The sequence below is a fragment of the Zalophus californianus genome, chromosome 9, assembly GCF_009762305.2.
Source record: "Zalophus californianus isolate mZalCal1 chromosome 9, mZalCal1.pri.v2, whole genome shotgun sequence".
In the NCBI taxonomy this organism is placed as follows: Eukaryota; Metazoa; Chordata; class Mammalia; order Carnivora; family Otariidae; genus Zalophus; species Zalophus californianus.
In genome coordinates, this window is record NC_045603.1 from 95,364,442 (window position 1) to 95,391,920 (window position 27,479).

Consider the following 27,479-nt stretch of genomic DNA (forward strand, 5'->3'; position numbering starts at 1 on the left):
TGATCCTGGGGTCCTGGGATTGAGCCCCACATCCAGCTCCCTGCTCGGTGGAGAGCCTGCTTCTCCCTCTCCCTCTGCCTGCCACTCTGCGTACTTGTGCTTTCTCTCTATCTCTCTGTCAAATAAATAAATAAAATCTTAAAAAAAAAAAGAAAAGATATTCAACATCACTCATCATCAGGGAAATGCAAACCAAACCCCAATGAGAAATCACCTCACACCTGTCAGAATGGCTAAAATCAAAAACTCAAGAAACAACAAGCATTATGAGGATGTGGAGAAAAAGGAACCCTTGAGTGCTGTTGGTGGGAATGCACACTGGAGCAGCCACTGTGAACAGGATGGAGGTTCCTCAGAAAGTTAAAAATGGAAGTACCCTACGATCCAGTAATCACACGACTGAATATTTACCCCTCCAAATACAAAAACACTAATTTAAAGGGATACATGCCCCCTCATTTACTGCAGCATTATTTACTATAGCCAAGATATTGAAGCAGCCCAAGTGTCCATCGATGATGAATGGATGAAGAGGTGATACACACACACACACACACACACACACACACACTCACACACACACACGCATGCAATGAAATATTATTCAGCCATAAAAGAGAATGAAATCTTGCCATTTGCAATGACATGTATGGAGCTAAAGATTATAATACTAAGTGAAATAAGTCAGAGAAAGACAAATACCATATGATCTCATTCGTATATGCAATTTCAGGAACAAAACAAATGAGCAAAGGAAAAAAACAAAAAACAAAAAGAGAGACAAGCCAAGAAACAGACTTAACTCTAGAGAACAAACTGATGGTCACCAGACGGGAGGTGGGTGGGTGGATGGGTGAAATAGGTGATGGGGATTAAGGTGTACACTTGTCGTGATGAACACTGGATGATGTATGGAATTGTTGAATCATTATATTGTACACCTGAAACTAATATTACACTGTATGTTAATTATGCTGGAATTAAAATAAAAAAAATAGGAAAAAAAAAGTGCTGGAGTGTTAACCTTGAGAGTCCCAATCTGAGCTCTTTGATTTGTGAGTGGTGGGGACAGTCAGTGAGAAAGAGGAAGGAAGTTCACAGCTGTCCTTTACTGGACATGCATTGGTATTCGCAGCCTGACTATTACTTCCACTTATATGAAGTGCTGGTAGTTCACGTGTCCAGTAGAATTCTGCAGTCCTAAAAGGGTATTGTCTTACCAACAGCAGATAGCTCCTGTCTTCCTTCTAATTTGAAAATCCATATCTCTGTCCAACCACCCTACTGGTTCGATAGCAGAAAATGCATAGAAAAATCTGGCAGGTAGAGACTTTAAAAGGCCACATTTATTTATTAATTTTTTAAAAATCAGTCAGCTAGAAATGCATCATCTCCCCCCAGTGGCTTATAGATTTTTGTGTGGAGTGTATAGTCACTCTAGATTAGAAAAACAAACAAACAAACAAAACACAAAGAAATAATTTTTCTTCAGTTTGTTCTCAACCTTTTAGGATTTTGTCCTCTGTAGCTATAAATTGGTTTTATTCTTGGCAGTTTAAACAATGTCAAATGAAGGTCTGGAAAGTATTGAAGAAAATTGCCCAGTGTAAATGTAGAGATAGGTTTTGAGTACAGGTAGGTAGTTTCATAGCCCACACTTGGGTTTACTTCTGCACTTGCTCTTTGCAATTTTGTGGCAGGTTTTCCAATGTCCTGTTCAACATACTATCGTAATAGATCTCTTCTGGTACAATTTCTTTCAGATAGAGGATCTTAATGCATACTTCTCACAGATAAAAAATTTCCAAATGCTGCAGTTAGCAGAAGAAAGGAAATTGTCCTTGAGATATCCACAGAGCTGGTCAGTTGATTGGAGTGTCTGTATTGGTGATCTGGAGAAGAAAGTCAGTGAATCTGACATTAGGTATGGGGCTTATAGTGATGTTCTTGTGGGTAACTGATGAGAGGTGGGTAGCTTTTTCTTTTGTTTTGTTTTAACATGGTACCCTCCTGTGGCACACCCCCTCTTCAGTAATAGCGGTATTTTCTCTCAATAAAAATATGTTAACATAATATCAAAAACCTCATATTAAAGGAAATACATAGACAAAAATAGGCTCTAACTTAGGATCTCTTCCCTGACTCTTAATTCTCAAAATACTAAAGCACCTAGTCCTGTTCACCAATCTCCCTAGCTCTATCTAAAAAGCTTAATAGGGAAAAATAAATAAATAAAAGTAAAAAGCTTAATAAGGAAATCTCTTAATAGTTACTATAATTTCTTTCCCTTAGCACTCGCTAGCCATTAAATAATACACAGGAAACATCCGTGATAATTACATTGTTCATTCAGATTCTCAAATTTTGATGTGAATTGTGCTAGAGTGTAATAGCAGGAGGCTGAGAAGTAGGAAGATTTGGAAGCCATGAAGCTACTCTGAAATTACCTCAGCTTTGATTCCAGTCAAAAGCCTGTGAAATTATCATGCTGGCTACGTCTTCTGGAGAAAATCTGAGGTATAAAATAAAATCAACTTTGGAATTCCCTCATGTTTCTACTTTTTCTTGTAACATTTTTCTCAGGTACTTACAGGTGAGGGGAAGGAGAGGAGCCATCTTCCCAAAGCCAAGCTCTGCTGAGTCCATCCTGAGACAGCCCCACCCAGTAATCATAGCCTCTTTTGACCGTCCTCAGGCTGCCGGTGATAAAGTCCTAGAAGACACAAGACCTGAACAGTGAACTGAGGGAAAAACAACAACAAACTGTCATGAGATATAAAGTGTGGCATTTTGCCTAGACAGACATTAGTGGGAACTTGAGAGCTAGAGAACAAGACAGAGGGTTTTTAAAAGAAGCGATACATTTTATAGATTTTTTTATTGCCATATGATAGATGGGGTGTTGAGGACTATGGGGAAAATAGGCATCTGGTATTAAAATAATCTTAGACTCAGAATTTGACAGAGAATATATGTCAAAACAAGGTGTTATACTGAACCTTCATTATGAGGAAAAGTAAAAACATCCTTGACATCATAGACCACATAGATCATTCTTTCCCAGCATACTTCCATAGTTTAGGAATTTCCAGAGGCAACTTAACTGTAGACATATTTTGTTAAAAAAATTATTGATTTTTGTCACCAAATTTGCACAGAAAAAGTAGTGTAAACCTGTAATTGTTGTAAGTCCAAGTTGCCTTGGTTTACTGCATATCCTTAAAATATCCTTAAATTGTTCTCTCATTATTTTTGGAAAAATAAACTTTAACTAATTATTGAGTATAGCAAGCACACATTTTTAATAAGGTCAGAAATGTGTAACTGTGTATTCTACCTCACACATATTTATGGGTAAAAGATTTCAGGGAAACACTGTTTAAGATGTTTGTTAAGATGTTAGTAAAGCAGACTTAATGTCAATTAAACATTTCATTTAGCAAAGGCTTATTTTTATAGACCTCGCCATTTCATGACATCACTTCCCTTTTTATATTTCTGCTTTTTCTTTTAATTACAAAATTTTTATTGGTTATTACACTTCCCAACAGCATTGAAAATAACAAATTTGGAGCATATACAAAATTATAATATATGTATATCTTGGAGTGAATTAACAAGTGACAAGATGGTATTTCCCTTATTCCCTCTCCTTTTTGATTAACAAAGGACATACAACTAACACATTCCCCTTGATTTCTGGATAGCTTCCTGTTTGTTTGTTTTTGTCCAATCAAAAGGAAAATAAATCTTGGTAATTCCTACATTGTCTCTTTTAAACCCTTATTATATACAATAAATATATTTTTGTTATAGAATATTAAGAAATTCTGTAGAATTAGAATCAGTCCTTGCTTTTAATGTGTACCAGGGTATTTTCAGAATGATATGAAACCATGAGACGCTGTTTACCATTTCTTCTTTGCTGTCTATTTGTAGAAGATTAGAACCCTCCTTCAAACAGTCCTCTTTACTGGTGTGCCAGAATTTCCAGTTTTCAAAGACATGGTAACAACTTCCGCCATTCTGAATCCAGTTGTCTGGACAAGGGTTGCAGTTATGGGCTTTGAATAGAAACATTTCCCTTTGTTAAAATTATTATAAAAATATTAGTAGCCCATCTCCTCAAAAGAAACCTTTGTTCCGTCCCCAGTGAAGCTAACCATTCATTGTAACCAAATGGTTCAGATGCATTGGTCCTTACCACAGAAAGATTTCTACATTTCCAACAGCAATAGGTCTGTAAGAATTAATTTAAGATAAAATTAATTTCAGAATTTTTTTTCCGAAATTGTTCCTCTTCTATAACAACTGAGTTGATGATTCTATTTTTATAAATCTTTCCTCTCTTTAAGCTTACATCATGTATAGTCTTCATTGTTTAATATTGTTTCGTGTCTGTTAATCTTAATCACCCAATTTAGTTGGAATATATGCTGGACCATTAGGCAAGCTGATAATAAGTTTCAAGTTGATCTGTAAATTCTGAGAGTTAAACATGAAAATATTTCCTATAGAACGGACAGAACAAATAGCGCACTTTGAGGGCTGATTTGAAAATATGTGGGTGAGGAAAATTGGAGAAAAACATAAGTGACCAATTGGCTTATTTCAGGACTTGGATGTAACGTAGAAGTAAGCCATATTGTTTAATCAGTTTTATGAAACCTGTCTTAAGAAAGAATGTATTCACAAAAGAATTGGGCTCAAGACTGTAAGAGGGGGACCAAAATGCAAGAACTTGACCAAGTGTTTCTTGCCCAGAGGGAAAGACACTGAAATTTCCAGAACTCTACTTTCTAGAAAGAGACCTTCTATTTAGGGTCACAAATAGTTCATTATCAGTGTCCAGGGCCTGGCTGTTGAGTTATTTAAAGCTTTTCAATATCTTTTGTTTGGAATCTATGCTAATCTGTGTCTTGACTATTGTTAAGGCAAGACTAGGCAGCTGAAATTTTGGAGGACATATTAAATTTGTAGGTCTCCAAAATGGATATTGCCATTGTCTCAAGGTTAATGGCTCAGAGGTGGGGCTAATTCATGCTTGCAAAAGCCTGTTATATTTAAAAACACTGTTGGGCACCCAGTGATTCTGTAAACATTTATTTGACTAAATTTCAACCAGAAGGTATGTTTTTGACCTCTCTCATTGGTGATTATTTAAATGATATCCACTACAGGGACAATTAATGTCAATTAAGTAAACATAGAATACTTGGCGAACTATACTGCACGTAGAAATAAGGCTGTTTTAGGTTTAAGATTCTAGTGAGAGATGTAAAAGATAAAACTGAAGTAAAGGCATAGAATTTTTAAAAGAGTTGAATCCTAATTGTTATAATTTTATGGTAAATACTCTGATTTTTTAAAAAATGATTTTCCTGCTCAAAGAGATATCTAAATTTGAATCTAAAGCAGTATTTAAACTAAGTATATTGAAGAATTTAGGACTATAAAGATACACTTATAAATTTGAGTGATTGGCTAAAACATAAAATGCTGCTTTAAAAAAAAAAAAAATCCCATCTGCTACTCCCACACATTTCCCTTTGAAATTTGAGTGTATGTTTTTTAAATCTGCATTTCTTGAGACATCAGTATTTTCCACTTACTACTGAGATATATAAATATATAAAAAACATTGAACTGGAGTGTGGATTACAATTATGTCCCTCCCAATTTTAAAATTCTGTCTGCAATTTTGCAGACAGTAAAATGTGCACCACTGTTTCTTTTGAGGAATTGGTGCCTGTATTTGTATCTGTACAGTGGAAACTGATTTTATATCAATTACCTGAACTGAAAGAGTTTTGCATCAAGTTTTGGCAATACTTCATCTGAAGGTCATGGTTTCTCTTCCATTGTGTGAAATTCAACAGTGCTCTGTTCTGATGGATGAGTTTTTCTTGCTGCTTCATTGCAATAGTGGATACCTGGAACACTTCAAACAATAAATAACAATCATTTTTAACTAAAAATACTGACAAATTAGAACAAAGTAATTCTTCCATACAGACTAAGGACAACTACAAATTACTGATTATTTTTGTGACTTTAATTTGCATTAAGGTTTTGTTTAAAATTTACACTGTTCAAGAATCAAAAACTTTGGGGTGCCTGGGTGGCTCAGTCGGTTAAGCATCTGCCTTGGGCTCAGGCTGTGATCATGGGGACCTGGGATCCAGCCCTGTGGCTGGCTCCCTGCAGGGAGCCTGCTTCTCCTTCTGCCTCTGCCCCTCCTCCCTGCTTGTGCTCTCTCTCTCTCTCTCAAATAAATAAATAAAATCTTAAAATTTTTTTTAATTAAAAAAAAATCTTCAAAGGATACAGAGCAAAAACCCCTTTGCTACCTGGATGCACCCAACTCCACTCGCCTGGAGCGTCAGTTTACGAATTTCTTTTTTATTCTTCCACATGTATTTTGAATTTTACAAGTAAATGAATATAAAATGCCCTCTCTTTATACAAATAGTAATGATCTATTTATATGGTTTTTAATATTTTCATATTTCATATTTTACCACTTAAAAATATATTTTAGACAAAATTCCATGTCAGTGTATAAAGAACTTTCTCGTTCTTTCATTAAAACTGTATCAGATTCTATTGTATGGATATATCATGATTTATGCTAGTCATTTCCTACTGACTTTCAGACTATTTGTAATCTTTTGGTATTCCAAATACTGTAATAAAGAACCTTAGTCAGACATAATTTCACACATATGCAAGTATATTTTTAAGAAAAGTTGCTAGGTCAAAGTTTATGTGCATTTAAATTGTATTAGATATTTCCAAATTACCCTCCACATAAGCTGTTGCAAATGGTGTTTCAACATCATTTGAATTTGCGTTTCCCTTTTTATGCTTGGTGTTGAAACTTTTTCTCATATATATAAAAGTCTATTGCATTTCCTTTTCTATGAAGTGTATAATTATATATAAGATATAATTATATATCATAATTTTTTTCATTGGGTTTCTGGTCTTTTCATTATTGTTTTATATGAGGTCCTTCTTGGGCTGTGGGAATGCATTCAGATAGGCCTGGGCTCAGCCTGAACAGTGTTTCTAAAGTTCCTGCCTGGCACGGACCTATGGACAAGGTATGAGACATACTGATTAATAGTGTAGCTTTGTAATCATCAGTCTGAGGATTTTTTGGTCAGATGATACTAGCTTGTCAGCATTGTTTACTGATGCCATATGACTGATGATTTGCCCCTGGTTACAATGAGATCCTGAGCAGTCTCTGCTGTCGAAGCTGGTTACCTGGAAGAAATATGCCTATGTGGGGACACCTGGGTGGCTCAGTGGGTTAGGCGTCTGCCTTCGGCTCAGGTCATGATCCCGGGGTCCTGGAATCAAGTCCCACATTGGGCTCCTTGCTCAACAGGGAGCCTGCCTCTCCCTCTGTCTGCCTGTCATTCCCCCCCTGCTTGTGCTCTTTCTCTCTCTTTCTCTCTCTGACAAGTAAATAAATAAAATCTTAAAAAAAAGAAAGAAATATCCTATGTGGTCAGCATAAGATAAAAATTACCAAGCAAGACTCCATTTTGGGCTCCCTGCCACCAAAGTGTTTTGTGGACATACACATCAGTGGTTCCTGACTCAAGAGAGAAATTTTGTCCTGAGGAGATAGTTACAGAGCAAGGACAAAGTACTTGTCTGTACCTGGCCTCTCCAGACCATATCCTGACTTTAATGCAGTTCCTAAACTGCATCCTTTTCTTGTAATAAACTATAGAGTTGTAAGCATTGTCATTTCAGGTTGTGTGAATCTGCTTTAGCAACCAATCCTGTTTAACTGATTGTGTTAGTGCACTTGCATTTGGGTCAACTTAGCTTGTGTGTGATATGAGCCACAAGTTTCCCAATGTGTCTTTTGACTTTGCTTGTGGTAATTCACCCCACATACATCAGATGCTTTTTGAGTCATTTTGAGCAAAAATCTTACACCTGAGATCATACTTTTTACAAGCATATTTCACTTTCATATTTTGATGTAGCTGGAATGTATTTATTTTTTATTTTTTTAATTATGTTATATTAATCACCATACATGACATCATTAGTTTTTGATGTAGTGTTCCATGATTCATTGTTTGCGTATAACACCCAGTGCTCCACGCAGAACGTGCCTTCTTTAATACCCGTCAGTTTGTTTAGCTGGAATTTATTTTGTTGGAATTTATGCGGTATGACTTCCAAATTTTTCCCCTAGATGGCGACATTGTGGTCTCATATCATTTACTGAATAACCCCCTCCTCATCCTCTTTTAATTGTTATCTTTAGCTTACTGTAATTTCCAATAAACTACTTTGATGTATTTCTATTATTTTAATGATATTCAATCCACCTGCTTATCTATTCCTAGGTCAGTACCACACTGTCTTCATTATTTTAGATTTATAATTTATTTCAATATTTGGCAGGGCCAGTCCTCCCATTTTCATATTATTTTCATATTTTTTGTAGTTCTTTCCTTATAAGTCTGACTAGATTTTTAAGTCAGTTCTTTTTTTTAAGATTTTTTTTTTTAAACTTAATTTTTTGGACAGAGAGAGTACAAGCAGAGGGAGAGGGAGAAGCAGGCTCCCCATTGAGCAGGGAGCCCGATGCAGGGCTACATCCCAGGACCTCAGGATCATGACCCGAGTGCAAGGCAGATGCTTAACCGACTGAGCCACCCAGGTGTCCCAAGTCAGTTCTTTTTAAAAATCATTCTATAAAGTATCTATTCCTATTTTATTAAATATTTTTCTTAACAAGGATATTGATTTTTCTTTACGCTGATTGTTTTTTATAGAATTCCTTGAACCTATGGCTTAATGTTTTTAATCAATTTTGGAAAATATTCATCCAGTAAGTCTTAAAATGATATTACTTTTGTCTAACTCTCTCTCTCTTCTACTTTTGGGTCTACTATTACAAATATACTAATCTTTTTCAATATGCTCTACGACTCTCACCCTCTTTTCTATATTTTGCTCAAGAGCTATGGACAATGGATGGTTATGCCTTATCCATCTGTGGATGGTTCAAGTAATCCCGGCTACTAGTGGCTTGGATTATGTTCCTTCTTAGCAAAAGGTTGGATGTAACCAGAGTGGGAGTAAGACAGTGATGTTATTTATTTTATTCTATTTATAAGCTGGCATGTTTGGAGATAACCTTTTCCAAAATTTTGAATTTTGACGAACTTTTTCTAGATTAACTATATTCTTGAGGTTATTGCTCTTTTGTTTATTATGATCTGAAAAGGTTGTACTACATAAAACTGTAATAAAACTGTAGAAAGGGAAATGAGACTTTTCTTTGTTTCTCCTTATATGGGAAGCAATGTACCGTGCCTTTACTGGTGTTGGGCTTGTAATCAATTTGCAACAAGTGAAGAATATAGATTAAACAATATATTTACTTAGAGGAATATAAGACAAAAGTTTTTAAAAACCCCAAAAGAAAAGTGTTTATTATATGATTTTATATGATATATCTAATTGATGAATTAAGAAAATGAAAAAGACGGGGCGCCTGGGTGGCTCAGTCGTTAAACGTCTGCCTTCAGCTCAGATCATCGAGTCTCACATTGGGCTCCCTGCTCCGTGGGAGGCCTGCTTCTCCCTCTCCCACTCTCCCTGCTTGAGTTCCCTCTCTTGCTGTGTCTCTCTCTGTCAAATAAATAAAATCTTTTAAAAAAAAAAAAGAAAAGAAAATGAAAAGGAGTAGTAAAAACAAATGAAAAAATCCGATTTGTTAGAAAATCTTTTGCATATAGAGTTTTGGAGGGAAAAAACAGAATATACAAAATAGTAGGAAGAAAGCAAGAAATTACTTCTTACATTTAAACTACCATTCAAATAACAGCTGTTAACATTTAGTTTATATCTATTGAAACTTTTTTCCATATCTGTATGTAAAAAATACATCTATTTTACATATAATTTTTATAAAACTACATTTTTCCATAACTGACTTTTCAATCTGCTTATTTCATGGGAAAATATCACATAACCATATCTCCGTGTTAGTAACAATAGTTCTAGAAGACTTCTTTAAATTACTGCAGAGTGTTCTTTTATATCAATGTAGCATGATTAATTTTTACCAGTTATTTTATTGTCAGATATCCATGGATGCACTTTTGATGGTATATAAGAATAATTTGTAATTGACCCATTCATTACTTTGATATCATATTTTAAACAGGATATAGATTTCATTCATTACTCTTTGTCAGAAACATGTCCGTGTTTTTACTATGTATATTAAATTATATACATCATATGTGGTTATATATGTAATTTAAATATTAGTATTGACCTTTCTCTTACACTGAAAATTTTCATGGACAAAACATTTAACGTTTTTTGTTGAAATGGAATGATGATTAAGATGAAATAATTATTAAAAATTAAAAATTAAATGATTTTTATAACTCGAAATCTACTGGCTATAACATAATCTATAACTAGCAAGGACAAGCAGTTAGTTAGGAAATTTGAAGTGAACAAACTGCTTCTTGTTTAACACAACTCTTTTGTTTCTGTAACTGGCTTTACTTAATAAAATCCCTTTGAATGTTTTGAGAATGTATAAGATGACCTTGGCAAGTGACAGGATTGGTAGCAAAAAAATGAAAGTCACTATACTTGAACAAAAGCCAAATGGTAAAAATATTTTATATTTGTGTAGTAATATTTAAAAGTTTTTTTATTTATTTTTTTAAATATAGATTTGTTTTTTCTTTAATTTTTAATTTATTTATTAGAGAGAGAGAGAATGAGAGATAGAAAGCACGAGAGGGAAGAGGGTCAGAGGGAGTAGCAGACTCCCTGCTGAACAGGGAGCCCGATGTGGGACTCGATCCCAGGACTCCAGGATCATGACCTGAGCCGAAGGCAGTTGCTTAACCAACTGAGCCACCCAGGTGCCCAAAAGTTTTAAAAGTATTTATAACTATTAACACAAAACAAAAGAAAGCCAAAACTTTTATTTGTAAGCATTTTCCAGAAATTACTGAAAGATTTAAATACTTTATTTTCTGGCCAGCTTTCTTTTATCCTCATCAGAATATTTTCTTCCCCAATTTTTGTTTTGGGAGTTAAAAAAAATTGTTTAAAACATACTACATCCACGGAATTACAACATTAAAAAAATAAATAAACACTGACATTGTCACCACCTATCCCCCTCTCCTGACCCCATTTTTAGTTACTTCTTATATATCCTTCCAGTGTCACTTGGCATATGAAGAAAATACCCGTTTTCAATCAAATTGTGGGGTAGTGTATACATTACTTTAGAAGTTTTCACTTGAGGATGTATCATGAAGACATTTACATATCAGTCCATAGAGAGCAGCTGCTCTTTCTGCTGTTGCTTCTCCCCCTCCCCCTTTCCTTACCCCTTCTCTCCCTCCCTCCCTTCTTCCCCTCCTCCCTCCCCTCACCCTCCTCTTCCTCCTTTTCTACTTCTTCTTTCTCCTGCCCTTTCTTCTCCTTTTTCTTTTCCTCCTTCTGTTTCTCCTTCTCTTTCTCTTCCTTGTTTCATGGTATTCCACAATGTGGTTGTACTATTGTTAATTTAAATGATCCCTTAATGAAAGGCATTTGAGTTTTTCCAATCTTTTTTTTTTTTACCCCATTGTTATACATGCGAGTTCTTCTATAGAAAAAGTTTCCAAAAGTGGGATTTGTGGGTCAAAGTTAATTAGTACAATTTAAAATGACCTAGAGTTTGTTAGGAACATGATAATTCATCTAAACAGATTTCATGAACTACAGAGATAGACAAAAGTAAATATATATTGGACAGCAAGTTTTTTGAGGACATGGAAAAAATGTAGAGTATGCTTTTATGAACATCCTTAGTATGTACAATGTGCTTTTTGGCTAGGTAATAATTGGTGATTGGAGACTACAGGTTCATTTTTATATAGAGACAAATTCTATATCCCAATCACTTCATGATATTGCTTTAAGTATTACATCTTCAGTTAATCTTGTTTTTAATTGAAAGTGTTCTTTATACTTCATTTGTTTTATCTTCTTACCCCAAGTAGTTCATATTTATAAAATAGCATTTTAATTTATCATATAGATGTGATATTTAAACCATATCTTTTGATATTTGCAATGCCAGTTAAATATGAATGCTTGTACTGTCATTAGAATGGAGCCCAGCAATATTCTGTTCAAAGTGCCCAGGTTTTAGAGAAGAAACTGAATTATTAGATGTCAATTGACTTATTTGTTAGTTCTCTTTCAACTCTGCAATCTATTTCCAGTTTGTCTGTTTGAATGTGAGTTTCTTAAAAAAATGGACTTGCATTTGGTTTCAATAATGCATTTTTATGTGAAGCACAGAGGGAGTATAGGGTGAGATAAGGAAAGCTTTCTGGAAGTGCTAACATTTGCTGTGAGCAGTGAAATTTCTTTTCAGGTGATAAACAAAGTAAAAATTATTTATTGAGCTTCTAGTAATTCTTAAAACAATTTTCTTTTTTTAAGCACTTTTTAAAAAAGATTTTATTTATTTATTTGAGAGCGAGAGAGACAGAGATAGTGAGAGAGAGCACGAGGTGGGAGGAGAGGGAGAAGCAGACTCCCCGCTGAACCGGGAGCCCAACTTAGGACATATCCCAGGACCCTGGGATCATGACCTGAGCCGAAAGCAGATGCTCAACTGACTGAGCCACTCATGCGCCGCTTAAAACAATTTTCTAAGAACAATCAGGAAAATAAGCTCATAGCTAACATGAACAAGATTAAGTTTCTTGTACTTTGTGGAAGCAAATCTGATCTCTTCCTCATTGTAGACTTCTGATCTTTTGAACTGTAAGAGACCAGCTAAAGTCTCCTATGTACAGAAATGATTTGCCAGGGCATACGAAAGGGAAGAATTATCCGGACAATAACCTTTATCTCTGTCTTTCTAAGCATATTTCTTAGTATTAGCATGAGTGATAATGCAGGTTATTAGTTTTTTTGTTTGTTTTTTGGAATTGCAGTCCAGTAATTATATTTTATAAAAATTTCACTTGCCATATATGAAAACATGTCTTAAATTTACACTAAAGGAAATAAAGAAATGTGATTAAAGGGACACCTGGGTTGCTCAGTCACTTAAGTGTCTGCCTTGGACTCAGGTCGTGATCTCAGAGTCTGGGATGGAGTCCCGCATTGGGCTCCCTGCTCAGTGGGGAGCCTGCTTCTCCCTCTGCCTGCCGCTCCCCCTGCTTGTGCTCTGTATCTCTCTCTTTCCACAAGTAAATAAATAAAATCTTAAAAAAAAAGACATGTGATTAAATATGGCCTATATGAAGTGCTCAGATTTGCATTAAACTAATTAAATTCTACTTTGCCTAATATAAAGTGAAAAACTTACTAAAATATTCTGCATAAAGTTTAGAATACATACATATTTAGAAAAGAAAGAGCATTATACTGAAATCTTGTTAGTTGCATCCTTTAGCATGCTAATATGACTCACAAATTGAATAATAATATAAGTAATTATTTGCATTATTTTCCCCAAAGAGACTCTATGGCATTAGAGTTAGGTTAAACAACATGCAAATGAACCTTAAAAGTTATTAAAAGTGGAATCCAAGGGGCACCTGGGTGGCTCAGTTGGTTAAGTATCTGACTTAGGCTCAGGTCATGATCTCAGGGTCCTGGGATCAAGCCCTGAGTGGGGTTCCCTGCTCAGTGGGGAGTCTGTTTCTCCCTCTCCCTTTCCCTCTATCTCTCCCCCTACTCATGCACTCTCTCTCTCTCTCTCTCTCAAAAAATAAAAAAAATTAGGAAGCCATTATTTTACATCAGTTATATGCATTTACATGTTTCTAATTGATTTTTCTATTTATAAATTATGACATTTTATTTATAATGATACACATACACAAAATTGTATAGAAAGCTACATGCAGTGTATATGTATGTTTGTAATGTATAAAGTATATGAAATATATGTATATAGATTATTGTGAATATATCCTTTTGTACTTACACTTGATCCCCAAGAAAACAGAAGTTGTTACTGAGCCCACGCAGAGAATACATGAAATCACCATCACCAGACACCATGCTCCTGAACAAGGCATAGAGGCAATGACACTGAGTTAGAGAAAGTAAGTGAAAGAGATGGGCCAGAGTGAGACTAGACTGAGAGAAAGAAAGAATGAGCATTCTTACTAGAGAATCCTAGAGGCCATGGGAACTGTGGTAACAGGAAAAAAAGAATTCCAACTTTTTGAAATGCAAGTTATAACTTGGAACACCTTTTTTTTTTTAAGATTTTATTTATTTATTTGAGAGGGAAAGAGAGCACACAAGCACACAAGCAGAGGGAGAAGCAGACTCCCCGCTGAGCAGGGAGCCTGACATGGGACTCCATCCCAGGACCCTGGGATCATGACCTGAGGTGAAGGCAGATGCTTAAATGACTGAGCTCCCCAGGCGCCCCAGAACACCCTGGATTTTGAAAGATGTCAAGTCCAATAGGTTAAGTAACATACTCCTCTTATCCTTATATAATATCACAACCTTACTAACTAGTTACTTGTATTCTTTTTCAACAACCTTTTAGAGACTATAGCAAACCAGGTAGCAGGCTTTTATTTTTGAAAGCAGAAACGCTGGGGTGCATCTCTCATCTCTTTTCAGCACCACTTGAACATGATTGGTTCAGACATATTTCCTTTAAACATACAATTTTGAATGAGGAACACTTTTTTTCCAGGTAATTTTGCATCTATTCAGGGAAAAAAAAATGAAGAATTTGTGATTTGTTATATTCTTAACACTAATCAGAGAAAAAATAAAAGTTATCTTTGGATTATGTGGTAGGCTGAATGATGCCCCTGTCCCAAGTGCCCATGCCCTACTCCCTGGAACTTGTAAATATTACCTTATGTGACAAAAGAGACTTTAAACTGTAATTAAGTTAAGGATCTTGGGTTGGGGACATAATCCTGTTTTATCTGGGCCTTTATAAGTGAGAGATCAGTGGTCAGGGTGCTGTATGATGATGGAAGCAGGAAGAAATTTGAAGGCATAGCACTGCTGGCTTTGAAGATGGAATAAGGGGCCAAGAGCCCAAGTGAAGCAAGAAACACAGCCCCAGAAACTGGGAAACACAAACAAATGCATTCTTCCCTAGCTAGAGCCTCTAGAAGGAATGCAGCCCTGACAACAGCTTGCCCAGCGAAACCCACTTTGGACTTCTGATCTTTAGAAATGTAAGATAATAAATTTGTGTTGTATTAACCCCCCTGGTCTGTGGACATTTATTATCAAAATAATAAGAAGCTAATACACATGTTAAATAAGAATACCAGAACTGATCACCACAGCACACAGCTCCAGGCTGGCAAGTTTTGTCCATTTTTCAACCTATGTTTTCTCTTTATTTCCTAGTGTTTGTCAGGTACTTTTCAGGGAGTTTTATGCAAGAACTAAAATAATAAAAAAATATATGATTTCTTTCATTTGTCTTCCAAATCCCGGAATGCTTTGTCTTTCCAGCAAGAAAGAGGGAAAAAAGGTACTATATATTTGTCAAATCCATTGCTCTTTCCCTTTGACACCTTTACTTACTCTTACACATCACTTCGTTATTATATAATGCACATTATCAGACCCATATGTGGGTTATCTCATTAGAAAAGTCACCTTGGGCTCATCATAGAACCAGAAACAAAGCATAAATTGCAAAGTCTTGGACTAAATAATCAGAACTGGTTACCTGAATATTTGGTGGAAGACAGATGTTTCTGGTAAGGGCTTGGTGTTGGATCATCCCACTGAAGAGAGGTGTATGTTTCTTCCTCCTGCATGTCTGAGATGCTGTGATAGGTAAGGCACTCCACCCGAGAAGCTAAGACAAATATGTCTTCTTGTGGTAGGAGCACGTTCGTGAAAGAACTGAAATTGGCTACTTCTCACACCGGTGGGAAACTATGCTTGGGTTTAAGGGATGCAGTAGATGTATCTTCATCTAGAAAGTAGAAGTTTATGAAGTTTAAGCCAATGTACAACTTGTTAAAGAAGGAAATGAGAAAAGAAACTGAACTTGAAATGGCCTAAAGTAGAATAGGTTATTGCTCTGGGTTCTGAAGTCCAGCAGATGTTGAAGGTGATAGCACTGGGTTATTATCAAGATAAAAAGAATAGGTGTGCAAACAATGCACTTATATTTTGTTACAGGACAGGAAGCATGTGGACGACTTAGCCAGCAAAGACTTGATGTTAGCTCACATCAGACAAGCCATGGTGAAGAGCTGTAGATCACTGTGTATCCTTAAACAAAAAAGCTTCTAGGAAGGGATTTCATCCCTAAAATAAATTTGCCCACTCTATTAGTTAAGGTAATGTAGTTTCTGTGACAAGGAAGTCTCAAAAAAAACCCAGTTGTTTAACACAATAAAGATTATTTCTTGCTCACATAACAATTTAGCTCCAGTAATCCTGGTTAGTGGAGAGATTTCCTCCAAATGGGACCCAAGCTCCTTCTATCTTGTGAGATATTGGAGTCCCTTAGAAAGGAAAAGAGAAGATGGCAAATCCACATAGGCCTCTTGAAAGCCATAACCTAGAAGTAACATGTATCACGTCCACATCCACTAATGTAATGCCCTTGTTTGGATCTAAAAGGCTGGGCCTGATAAATGTAATTTTTGCCTGGCTAGCAAACTTTTGATGACAACTTTACTCTAAATGAGAAGCATCAATTATTTAGTGGATAGATGGCCATTTCTGTCACATCCTGTGACTGTAGCATTAAGAAACTTGATATTTTAATCATCATTCACACACTGGCCATTTGTCCTTATGGCCAAAGGTCACATCTTGGTAATTTATAGTTTGCAAATTTCAACAATCTGCAAAATTGCAATGTTCTCTTTTGTTTCAGTATCTCCCTGGATCAATCATTGATCTCTATAGCAAAGGAAAACAAATGACATACTCAAGGAGTAATCTCAGGGCATTGAATGAAGACACTGTTTGTAAAGTTTGGGGAAAGATTAACTGGAACAAAAAGAGGTGGTGAATTATGCGTTGCCACGATGTTATCACTCCTACGCCTGAGGAGTTAAGGGGAGGGTATCTGGTAAGGGCCATGGCCTAAGGTAGGGAACATGCAGCCTTTGCCGAACATGGCTTGGTAGGGAGAGAGCCAAGGGAATGACGAGTACCCTGACCACTCTCACCTTTCACCCTTTGATTATTGCAAGTACTTCTCAATAGCTAAATTAACTGGAAGCCAGAGGAAAATTGCCCCAAATAGTGCTGTTCATTTGAGTTCTGCCTCACAAGGCACAGGGTGGGGTTGAGAGGATCTCAAGGGGTAAATGGAGAATATCCAGCAAATTCTCCAAATATTTCAAATGATTTTCATGTGACCTGAGATTCTGACCTGAAAAATAAAGTGACTTAACTCTCTGCAGACTTCATTATGTAATGATTTCTACCTTGAGGAGAAAAAGAGGAAGAAACCATAAGCATACCAAATATGCATTAAGACTAATGTTGGGAGCACAGGAACAGAAATTTAATGAGTTGTCATCAATTTCCAGGTGCTCTCAAATTTTATCAGTGCTAAATATCAAGCTCAGAAAGATCTAGTTTATATCAAGCTCAGAAAGATCTAGTTTTCTCTAATATGGCATATTCTCTGATAAATTTCTTTGGGGGAAACATTGGGCTCTTCCAATAAGGAACTAATGTTACTAGCTTTGCTTTTGATGTTTTAAATCATACTACATTTTACTTATTTATTCATTACATTCCAAGTACTGCTTCAAAGGGCTACATGAATTACTGTGATTCTCAAAACAGCTCTGTGAAATAAGCACTGTTATGAGTACATTATAACTTAATTGTACACTGAAGCACAGAGAAGTCAAATTATTTACCGAAGTTGACTTGCATAGTAAGTGGAAGAGTTAGTATTTGAAACTAGGTGGTCTGATCACGGAGCCTCTGCTATTAAAATCTGTGCTATTCTGATTTCATGGGTAAGACGATTTTGATATGAGTACCAGAAAAAAGAATCTTTGTAGGCACAGTTGGTTGGTTTACATTTTTTAATTGCATTTTTGTCACAAACTAAGATATTATTCTTTGAAATTTACTTGTGCCATATAGTAATATATAAATATATGTTTTTCCATTTGTGGGTAATAAAACACTAAAGTCCAGAGACATGGTTGGTTGTTTTTTGGATGATTTTCTGAATTACTATTTCCTATTCCATTTCTCTAAATCAACAAGTAAAAAAACAATAAAATAATGATACTATCCCCCAAAAGTCAAGATCTCAAGACATTTGAAGTAGAAGCAGAATTTGAGGTATCTGTGTTATTTTTCCTCAGCCCCCAAAATCCGCTTGTTTACTGATAGTCTAAAACAAGACAATGATTCAAGTGTCTGAGTATTAGTGCTCAAAGGTATAAAATAATACATATTTATTGAGTATTTATTACATCCTTGATACTCTGCTCAATGCTTTATATATTATATTAAATGATCCTCGCTATTACCTATGAGTAAAATAATTATATTAAGCCCATTTCATAAATGAGGAAACAGAGTAACTTAGCAAAAGCCACATAGGGAATAAGTTTCAATGTAATTTTTCTCAAAATGTATTAAAAACTACTTGATCAGAATCAAGTAGGAGAGCTTATTAAAAGCCCAGGTCTCAGTGTCTCCTCAACCTTCCAACTGAGAACCTTAAGTATTTGTTCTTGAGCATCTGTATGTTTTAACGATGTTTGAGAATCATATTCATAAATTTTATTACTACCAATGTAAGAAGAAAAAGCAGCTTCAGGGAAGCTGTGGGAAAGAAATGCAATTTTTGCCTGTTATCCTGTGAAAGGCTGCCTCGCCACATATCCATAAATACTTCCTGAGTTACTCAGCAAAAACCAAACATAGAACTGTCAGGAAAAGATAAAACATTTGTACTTGCTGTTTTGTCTACTTGCCTATAGGCCTTCCTAAGAAATATTTTCTTATTTTCAAACACTGTCAAGTTCCTTGCACAGAAATTTCATTTTCCTTCCACAGAAGGAAACTTTAATTCCCTTGCTGTAGAATCTGACCAAAGGTGGACCTGGAATCCAAATTATAATTGTGTAGTGTTTTACAGATCGTGGTGCTTCTCACATAATGAAAAGCAACTATTTTTTCTGTTTCCCGTGAGCCAGGAACCATGCTTGGTGCCAGGCATACAGCAGCAAATGGGAAAGCCATGATGTTGGCCTTTACGGAATTTCTGACATAGCTACTACTCCAGTGTTTTGTTAGGTTGTACAGCTGTGAAGTAATGAGTGTTATTCTATTTGAAATATGAGAAAATGAATGGTAAAGAGGCCACATGACTAGCTGGTCCATGGTTGTACGTTAAGTAATCACACCATCTAGATTGTTCTACTGATTCCAAGTTTAGTATTCTTTCAGCTACCTTATGCTGTCTTTCAGACTTAGATATTTTGCACAACTTGAGTCAATTAAGTCCTAACCTTTCTTATTTCAATTTAAAGTGTATATGTTTATGTCTGAAGATGTGGTAAATCATAGGAATGAAAACAAGAAAGAAAATCCATGGAAACAGAACAATTGAGAACAAATGATCAACTCACAGACACAATTCTGGATGTATAAAAGAGGGGATGAAATCATCCCTTAGTATAAAGGGATATACAAAGAAAGGATGAGGTGGTATTGGTAGAAAAGTTGATGCAAAGATCACTCCAATGGGAATAAAGGGAAAAATAAGCAATTTTATGGCTAGTGAGTACTTCATCCAGATCTTTCATTGTATAATCAAGCACTTGTCTGTGACATCCTGCTCATCTCTTTGCATTAAAGTAGTGTGTCCACATTCACCATGCCTGCCTTCCTCTCACACGTCAAATGATGTTTGTTCTTACAGAAGGTCGGGTAGATTTTCCCATCATAAAAATAAGCACAGTTCATATTTTCTCTTTCATTTCCAGAAAGCTCAAACCTGTGAAAGGAAAAGGTAGAATGAGTTCCTTCAAAAGCTATATAAGCAGTCAACAAACTCTGCATGAAAGTATTTTGTCTCACAAAATGGAAACAAAAATATGGGGATAAAAGTAAAAAACAACATTCAGATCATTGAGAAATTTTCCATCTGCTTGGGAGTATTAAGTATGTACAGCTGAGTAACTCAATAGCAATTTAGTACAGCATTGATTAAGCAACTAGTGAGCAGGAGCACAATAGGAGCCCAGAGAAAGAGATGGATGGGATCTGAAAATGATGGGGAAAGCTTTATCTTTTCATAGAAGATCACACTTTAGTTCTGTCTTGAAAGAAGGGTAGGATTTAGATAAACAGAGAGGAGATGGGAGAGCCCTGTAGGGCAAGTAGCTGTACAGAGTGGGAAGGAGCTCAAGGAAAAGAAAGTTGATTAAATATTTTTGAAATGAGGATTTATGTTGTAGGGTAGCAGAAATAAGGCAGCACACTCTACTGTAATTGCCTGTTAACTTGTCTATATTCCCCGCTGCATTGCTTATGACAAGAGAACAACAAATGTGTAGATCTAATTTATTCGCCAAATATCTATGGGATACCTACTATGTGCCAAATTTGTTTTGTGTGCCAATATTGATAGAGTAAACAGGGACACGGTCTCTTCTACTGGGGAACTTACATTATAGTAAGAGGATGTTGGTAAGAAGCCAACAAATAGAAAATTTCAGAGTGGTAAGAGTTACGAAGAAATGAAATGGTGTGATAATGGACTCGAGTGGGTGTGTGTGGAAGGAGGCTAATTTAGTTTGGGTAATTAAAGTCGACCTCATTGAGGAAGGGATGTTTAAAAGACACATGAGTCACAAGGGGGAGCCCATCATGGAGTTCTGGAAGTGGAACAATCTAGAAGAAAACAGTTAAGTACAAAAGCCCTAAGACAACAAAACAAGTTTAATTTGTTGAAAGAACAGAGGGTTCACCAGTTTGCCTGCAATATTGTGAATGACGCGCAAATGATAGGAGAGAAAGCTCAAGATCTATGAAGAAGTCTGCTTGTACTTGCAGTATCCTTTGCTCCTACCCATAGTAAATACTTAGTATCTGTTGAATAAATGAACTGAAATGTTAAGTAATGATCAGGTTGTACAGGTTGTGGTTATCAGTTTTAATTTTAACTGGAGAGACCTTACAGTTTTGATATACAAGATGAGCAAAGGTCTTGAGATTGGAGATTGGAAAGCCACATTAAATAAATGCCTCCTTTGCCTGGATTGTCTGTACAAGGATGGAGCCTTATGATATGAACATTAGAAACACCTTGTGAATGATGGTGTGCCTGATTCTTGGAGACCCCTAGGGAAGAAGAGTAGGGAAAATGATACTGAAGAGCCAAAAGAATCCTCAAAGTAATCACTTTCAACCATAAAATAACAAGAACGATCATTTTGTTCTAGAAATACATGAAGAGAATCAGATCAAGCAACACACGCGTGCACGCACACACACACACACACACACACACACACGTTCTAATGGTAAATTTGAGGGTAGAAATGAATGCGGAAAAATATCAGGAATAGAGGTGGATTGTGACTTAGATAAAGAGCAGAGGAATGGGAAAGTAAGTAAAGTAGAATTGTCTTATTACCAGTGTTCACTTATTAGGAGTAGGGTGTCATTGAGTGTGCTGCTGTTTCTATAGCACACAGTAGGTCATAGTGCCACCTCCCAACTTTTAAGTAGTGTGCCTTCAAGAGGGTAGAGGATCTCAAGAATAAAATTTGCTCGCTGTGACTTGTATTCTGAATGTCCATTGACTTACACATTTTTGGAGGGCACAGAGCCATCTTCCCACATCCAGACTTCATTAGGGTTCTTGCGGGACAATCCAACCCAACGAATTAATCCAGTCCTGGACTTCATGTATTCCTATTGCAAACACAGATAAATATAATGGTCAACCTGCTTCCACAATTCTCGTAATGATGTAAAGACAAAGTTTCATGATAAGACCCTGAACAACAAAAACAAGTTAGATTGTATGTCTACGTTAATGTTAACTAATCATATTTGATATTTAGAATTGTGCCAAGTTCACTTGTTTTAGAATAAAAAAAAATTGCTTGTAGAATATAGGAAAAAATGTTCACAGAAGGAGGATATTCTAACCTTTCTACACGTTTATCTTCCATTGATTAAAGACTAGAGTTTCAAATAGAGTACCAAATATGGCTCTTAAATAAGATAATGGTAAACAACTAGAGAAGGAAAATTAAAAAAAAGAAATATATTGTTGGTGAAATGTTTTTATTCCCTACATTTAACTTCTACTTGCCTTGGTTTCATTGCTTAGCTAGTTTTGTAGTAGCCTACAATGTTTACATTGGAAGTATTAATTTGTTTTAGTTGACTGAGTAAAAGGAATTATATGATGTCTTTCTCAAAGGGATTACAAACAGCATTTGTTTTTTCTAATTTGCCTTTTTCTACTTAGGAATTGTCACTATTTACTATATGATACACTATACTTATTTGTTTTGTTTATTGCCTCTTGCTCCAACTAGAACATAAGCTCCCTGAGGTTAGAGATTTCTGTTTTATTAACTTCATGGGTTCAGATTCTGAAATAGTTCCAGTGCATATTTGTCAAATTAATGGAAAAGTCAATCAGTCAATCAATCAGTCAATCCATGGGTAACAAAATTAAAGAGTCAAATATTCATATACTCTCATACTTCCCAGAAAAAGAGGTAGGTGAGAATGCATTCTTAGCAAATAAGAAATGACTCAAGCTTCTTAACAGAAGTGAGACACAGAATGGCATTCCATAATCGATACTGTGTGAAAGTCACTTTTGATTGCTTATTTATTTATTGTTATCCCAGGGTCCTGGGATCGAGCCCTGCATCCGGCTCCCTGCTCGGCGGGAAGCCTGCTTCTCCTTCTCCCACTCCCCCTGCTTGTGTTTCCTCTCTCACTGTGTCTCTCCCTGTCAAATAAATGAATAAAATCTTTAAAAAAAAAAAAAAAAGAAGAAGAAGAAGACTCCCCTCTGAGCATGGAGCCCAACATGGGGCTCAATCCCAAGACCCTGAGATCACAACCTGAGCCGAAACCAAGAGTCAGATGCTTAACTGACTGAGCCACCCAAGCACCCTGACTGCTTATTTTTTAAAGCTTGAGCTATCCCCCACCTTTCTGTTAACTCCTGTTCTATTCTTTAAAATACATCTACATTATATACCTCACTATATGAAATATATTCTGCCTGAAATTCAACTATTCTTTGTTTCTCAAAAATGACATTATTTCTTTCATTTATAAACCTTCAACCTGGCATCAGTGCAAGATTCAAGACATATTGTATGTCTCCCATTAATCTCTTGTTATTGAAGTTGAGATTTTAGGACACTCTCTTATTTTGCCTGATTGGAAAGAAAGATAATTTACTTACCTGAATATCTTCTCTATTAGTTTGAGTCCACAAAGAGAGTTAAGAGGATAGTAACAAGGCAACAAATGACCTTGAGTGTCACTGGAATGATCTCCTCAGGTCTGGCCCATTACTGTGGACTTCAGCTCAGGAAAATATAAGTCAATTTTGCTGATCAATTATAGCAGTTCTGTAGAATCTGACTGGCTTGACTATTTGAGTTCAGTTTAATCTCCGCACAAGCCCAAATCCAGATCTCCTATTTGCTTTTTTTTTAATTTTTAAAAAAAATATTTTATTTATTTATTTGACAGAGAGAGACACAGTGAGAAAGGTAACACAAGCAGGGGGAGCGGGAGAGGGAGAAGCAGGCTTCCTGCTGAGCAGGGAGCCCGATGCGGGGCTCGATCCCAGGACCCTGGGATCATGACCTGAGCTGAAGGCAGACGCTTAATGACTGAGCCACCCAGGCTCCCCTTGCTTTCATTTTTAATATACAGAATGTGAATCATTACCATATTGGAAATTGTAGGTTAAACACCATAGAGAATTTCTGCCTTTCAAAAAATGTCTTAAGAAATCTATCATTTGGCAGAAGGGAGACTCCAAGGCTTGGTTTCTGGTTTGCTCCCAGGATTCACAAAAAAAAAAAAGAGAAAAGCTACATTAAATAATAAAGGGAGAGTGCATGAGTGGATGTGAATATATTTTGCTTCAAAATAAAGCCTTTGTTAGAAGCTGTCAAAGAGAAAAATGTGGAAGAGGAGACGTTTAGTAAAGAAATTTCAACTGAAATCCTGTGTGTTTCACAAATGAGGTTGTTCCCAAAACTATGGAAGAGCCTGTGAAAAGGTAAAGTCTGCATGGTTTGTTCAAGTTCAGTCGTTCAACAATTTAGCAGGAACTGAGGATTCATGTAATATTGGGATGGCACTGCTTTTTATATTTTACAATGATATTGAGTTTCTTTATACTTTCAGATTCTTTTATGGATTAGTAAATGCAACCAAGGAAGCTGAGAAAAGTGAAATGACTTGTCACAGAGGTCAGTCTCATTAGCTCATTTTACCCCTTTCTAAGAAATTCTTAAATGTGGTCATTTCTACTGGGCTTGATAAGGTTCTAAGATCAGCACAGACTGGAAGACGTGAGAAATATAGATATAGATTTTAAAGTCAAATGTTTCACTTAAGATTCTTCTTACGACTCCAAAATATTTGACATAGGAATCTCCTTACCAGAACGTTCTGGCTGGCGATCTTCAGCAAAGTAGCGTTCATGTTAATACAGAACTGCTTACTCTCTTCCCATGTCAAGTTGCGCCTGAAGAATCCATAGCAACTATCTTCATAATATCTCCAGTTTCTGTCACATGGGCTGCATTTATGGCCTTAAGGTGAAACCAAGCATAGGAATCCATACTTTTTACTTTTGCTTTTCCCCCATATCCTGTGTTTTCTGCAGATCTCCAGATTCCCTATGGATAACATCACAGAAATACTCCAGGGGGAGGGGAGATGAAGAGGTTCCAAAACCATACTTACTGACACTGCTCTTTTGTTCCAATTGTTTTATTAAATATTGGCAGAACTTCTTTGCTACTTGGTGCAGAGTTCCTGAGACATTATTATTCTCCACTTGGTAATTTTGCTCTGTGACGGCTAGATGTAAAAATTAGATAATAATTTGTAATCAGGATCATAAGGGTGATGCAGAGACCTTTCGATGAACTTTAATTTCAGTAGAATTGTCAATCTGTGAAGTGTTTACTAGATACACACGAGTAAATGAGTACTGCAAAGGGGTTTGGGTAAAGGGGTGTATAAAGAACAAATTAAGAACTATGCAAAACTGACGCCTGATGGTTATCCAAAAGAAGAAGTGAACTATATGAAGGAGACAATCACAAATAAGAAAATGCCATGATCATGCCATATCAAAACGAATGTTTTGATATTTCTTTGAATACAGATTTCTAAGCAGATTTCAGAGGTGAATGACCTCTGTTATTTTGTTTTTCATGTAATATCAAAATATCCATTTATTTAAAAAATACATATTGATTTCTCGTTGTGCTCAAAATATGATATTCAGGTGAATAAAAGATGGTGAACAAAACATTCTAACAAATAAACAAGCACACAAACAAGCAACAGCTACATGGGGTAATGTGACATTGGAGGGCTTTTAGATTTATAAAAAGAAAAAATATATAAATTAGGTGGGATATGAATTGCTTCTGAGTGAAAGTAAATGCATTCATTAAACAAAGTGGGAAAGAGGGCGCTTTAGGAAGAGGTAATACAGTGGAGAGAAATTTCAGGCAGGGAAAGAGGATTTATTTGTGAAACTGTGAAAAGTCCATGTTGGTTGGAACTGAAGATATGCAGGATAGGAAAAAAAAAATGAAAAGCTAGTGTGGATCTAGACCTTAGGGGATCTTAAAGACGAGTTTAAAAACTTGAAAATAATTTTAAATAAAGCGATTTGAATTAGAACAGAAAAGTCAGAGTTCTCCTTTATTGAGAATATATTGGCAGCCATGTATAAAATGATTGAAGTAGCAACAAAGAGACACATAGTGACAATCAAGCCTAGTGGCCTACACCAGGACCCTTAGGTGTTGCTTTCCTCAGAACAAATCTCTTGCAGTGAGTCAATACTTACACATTATCCCCAGAGCCACCAGCCCAACAACTAACACCATGCACAAGATCAGCAGAATCAAAGCCATCACACGCCACAGAGGTGAGGAAGCAGGGTCAACTGTAGACATAGAATACAGATGTTAGGGGGCAGGCTGTATGGCATAACTATGGGGCAGCATCACCCCTGCCCCCTGCCCTCTCAAGGCTTTCTGAGTGTTATAGACAGCTTCATTGCCAGATCTTGCTGGTGTTTCTTTGGTGATCATCAATAGCAAGTACAACCCATTCCCATTCCCAATAGCATGTACAACCCTTTTCCAATGGACTTTTCTCTGAGTCAAAATATAACTGTTAAGGTTTTGTGTGTCTTTGTTTTGTTTTGTGCCCACCCCCAAAAATAATTGCTTTTATATGCAACAACTGAAGAATCACACCCACTTGCTGACAGCTTAGAAAATGAGGTTATAAAACCTTCTTTCCTCTTACTCTCTTGATTTCTATTCCATCCTGCATTATTATTTTTTCCTTATTATAAGTCTTATTATAATGTTCCTGCTTTTATCTTTTGTTGCTTATATTCTAAATAAGTCTGTCTGAGCCTAAGTAGATGTTACTCGAATTCTGTAGAGCAGGAAGATCATCAGGAAAATAAAATAAAACTATATGTGCTGTCACTAGTAGAGAAAGGAAAGTAGGGTTGACCTATTTCAATAATTAACTTCCAAATCCCTGGCTCTGGGTATTCTTACCTGAGGTGAGAGCTGGCTTTCGATTTTTAATATTTAAGGTGATGTATCCATCTTCGTCCAGCATGGCTTCCCTCGGACTGCAAGTGAGCTCAGGGTTCGATGACTTAGGAGAATTGTCATGTCCACGCATAGATTTCAGCGCCTGCCAGTCCGTGACCCTCCCCTCTCTGGTAAGGTGGAGCCATATGTGTTGGGGCACATGTTTTTTGTTTTGTTCTGTTTCTGTGTTTTGAATTTTTTTTCTTCCAGGAAGCCCTTTCGTAGCTGTTCAGAAATACATGGACCTTGAACATAAAAATATAAAAATAATAACTTGCAGTAAAGGAGTAGATATCGCATTTGTTTCCTGTTTTCTTATCTTCAACTCTGAATGAAGGAATGTCTCCTTATTATATCCTTTCAAAGAACAAAAGTTCATGCTTCATCTTAACTTTAGTGGAGTCTAAATTGTATTGTTTAAATGACCTGCTCTCTGATGAAGATTCGTGGATAAAACAGGAGCAGATACATAGTCTATTCCATTGTGAGGAGCAAGTCTAATATAATTCGATCTAATAGGAGCTAAAGTAGATGTTTTAGGGTCTTGTGTTAGAAGGCACCATTCCTAATTATGACCTAGAATCCGTCCAA

At 36.1% G+C, this 27,479-nt stretch overlaps 2 protein-coding genes across 2 annotated transcripts; both read right to left on the minus strand.

Annotated features, from left to right (window-relative positions):
• Positions 1–1,351: 1,351 nt before the first annotated feature.
• Positions 1,352–15,905, minus strand: CLEC9A (C-type lectin domain containing 9A). Its single transcript, XM_027594941.1, has 6 exons — positions 15,752–15,905; positions 14,015–14,095; positions 5,795–5,941; positions 3,913–4,064; positions 2,592–2,713; positions 1,352–1,892 (listed from the first exon to the last, which is right to left on the minus strand). The coding sequence occupies exons 1-6, from the start codon at positions 15,840–15,842 to the stop codon at positions 1,760–1,762; spliced, it is 726 nt and encodes a 241-aa protein (XP_027450742.1). The 5' UTR covers positions 15,843–15,905; the 3' UTR covers positions 1,352–1,759.
• Positions 15,906–18,083: 2,178 nt separating this feature from the next.
• CLEC1B (C-type lectin domain family 1 member B) lies at positions 18,084–27,000 on the minus strand. Its single transcript, XM_027594100.2, has 6 exons — positions 26,850–27,000; positions 26,120–26,218; positions 24,997–25,113; positions 24,691–24,842; positions 21,842–21,948; positions 18,084–20,023 (listed from the first exon to the last, which is right to left on the minus strand). Exons 1-6 carry the CDS (start codon positions 26,977–26,979, stop codon positions 19,879–19,881), a joined length of 750 nt encoding a protein of 249 aa, XP_027449901.1. The 5' UTR covers positions 26,980–27,000; the 3' UTR covers positions 18,084–19,878.
• Positions 27,001–27,479: the final 479 nt, after the last annotated feature.

What these genes read in the sequence shown, in the direction of transcription:
- CLEC9A (XM_027594941.1), bottom strand. Translation starts at nt 15,842, where the DNA reads ATGCAGGAGGAAGAAACATACACCTCTCTTCAGTGGGATGATCCAACA. An exon ending in TAGACAGCAAAGAAGAAATG is followed by an intron (nt 2,714 to 3,912) that starts GTAAACAGCGTC and finishes TGTGTCTTCTAG; the next exon opens with GACTTTATCACCGGCAGCCT. An exon ending in TCCTCTCCTTCCCCTCACCT is followed by an intron (nt 1,893 to 2,591) that starts GTAAGTACCTGA and finishes TTTCTTCTCCAG; the next exon opens with ATCACCAATACAGACACTCC.
- CLEC1B (XM_027594100.2), bottom strand. Translation starts at nt 26,979, where the DNA reads ATGCGTGGACATGACAATTCTCCTAAGTCATCGAACCCTGAGCTCACT. An exon ending in AAAGCCAGCTCTCACCTCAG is followed by an intron (nt 26,219 to 26,849) that starts GTAAGAATACCC and finishes CTATGTCTACAG; the next exon opens with TTGACCCTGCTTCCTCACCT. An exon ending in TCGCCAGCCAGAACGTTCTG is followed by an intron (nt 21,949 to 24,690) that starts GTAAGGAGATTC and finishes TGTTTGCAATAG; the next exon opens with GAATACATGAAGTCCAGGAC.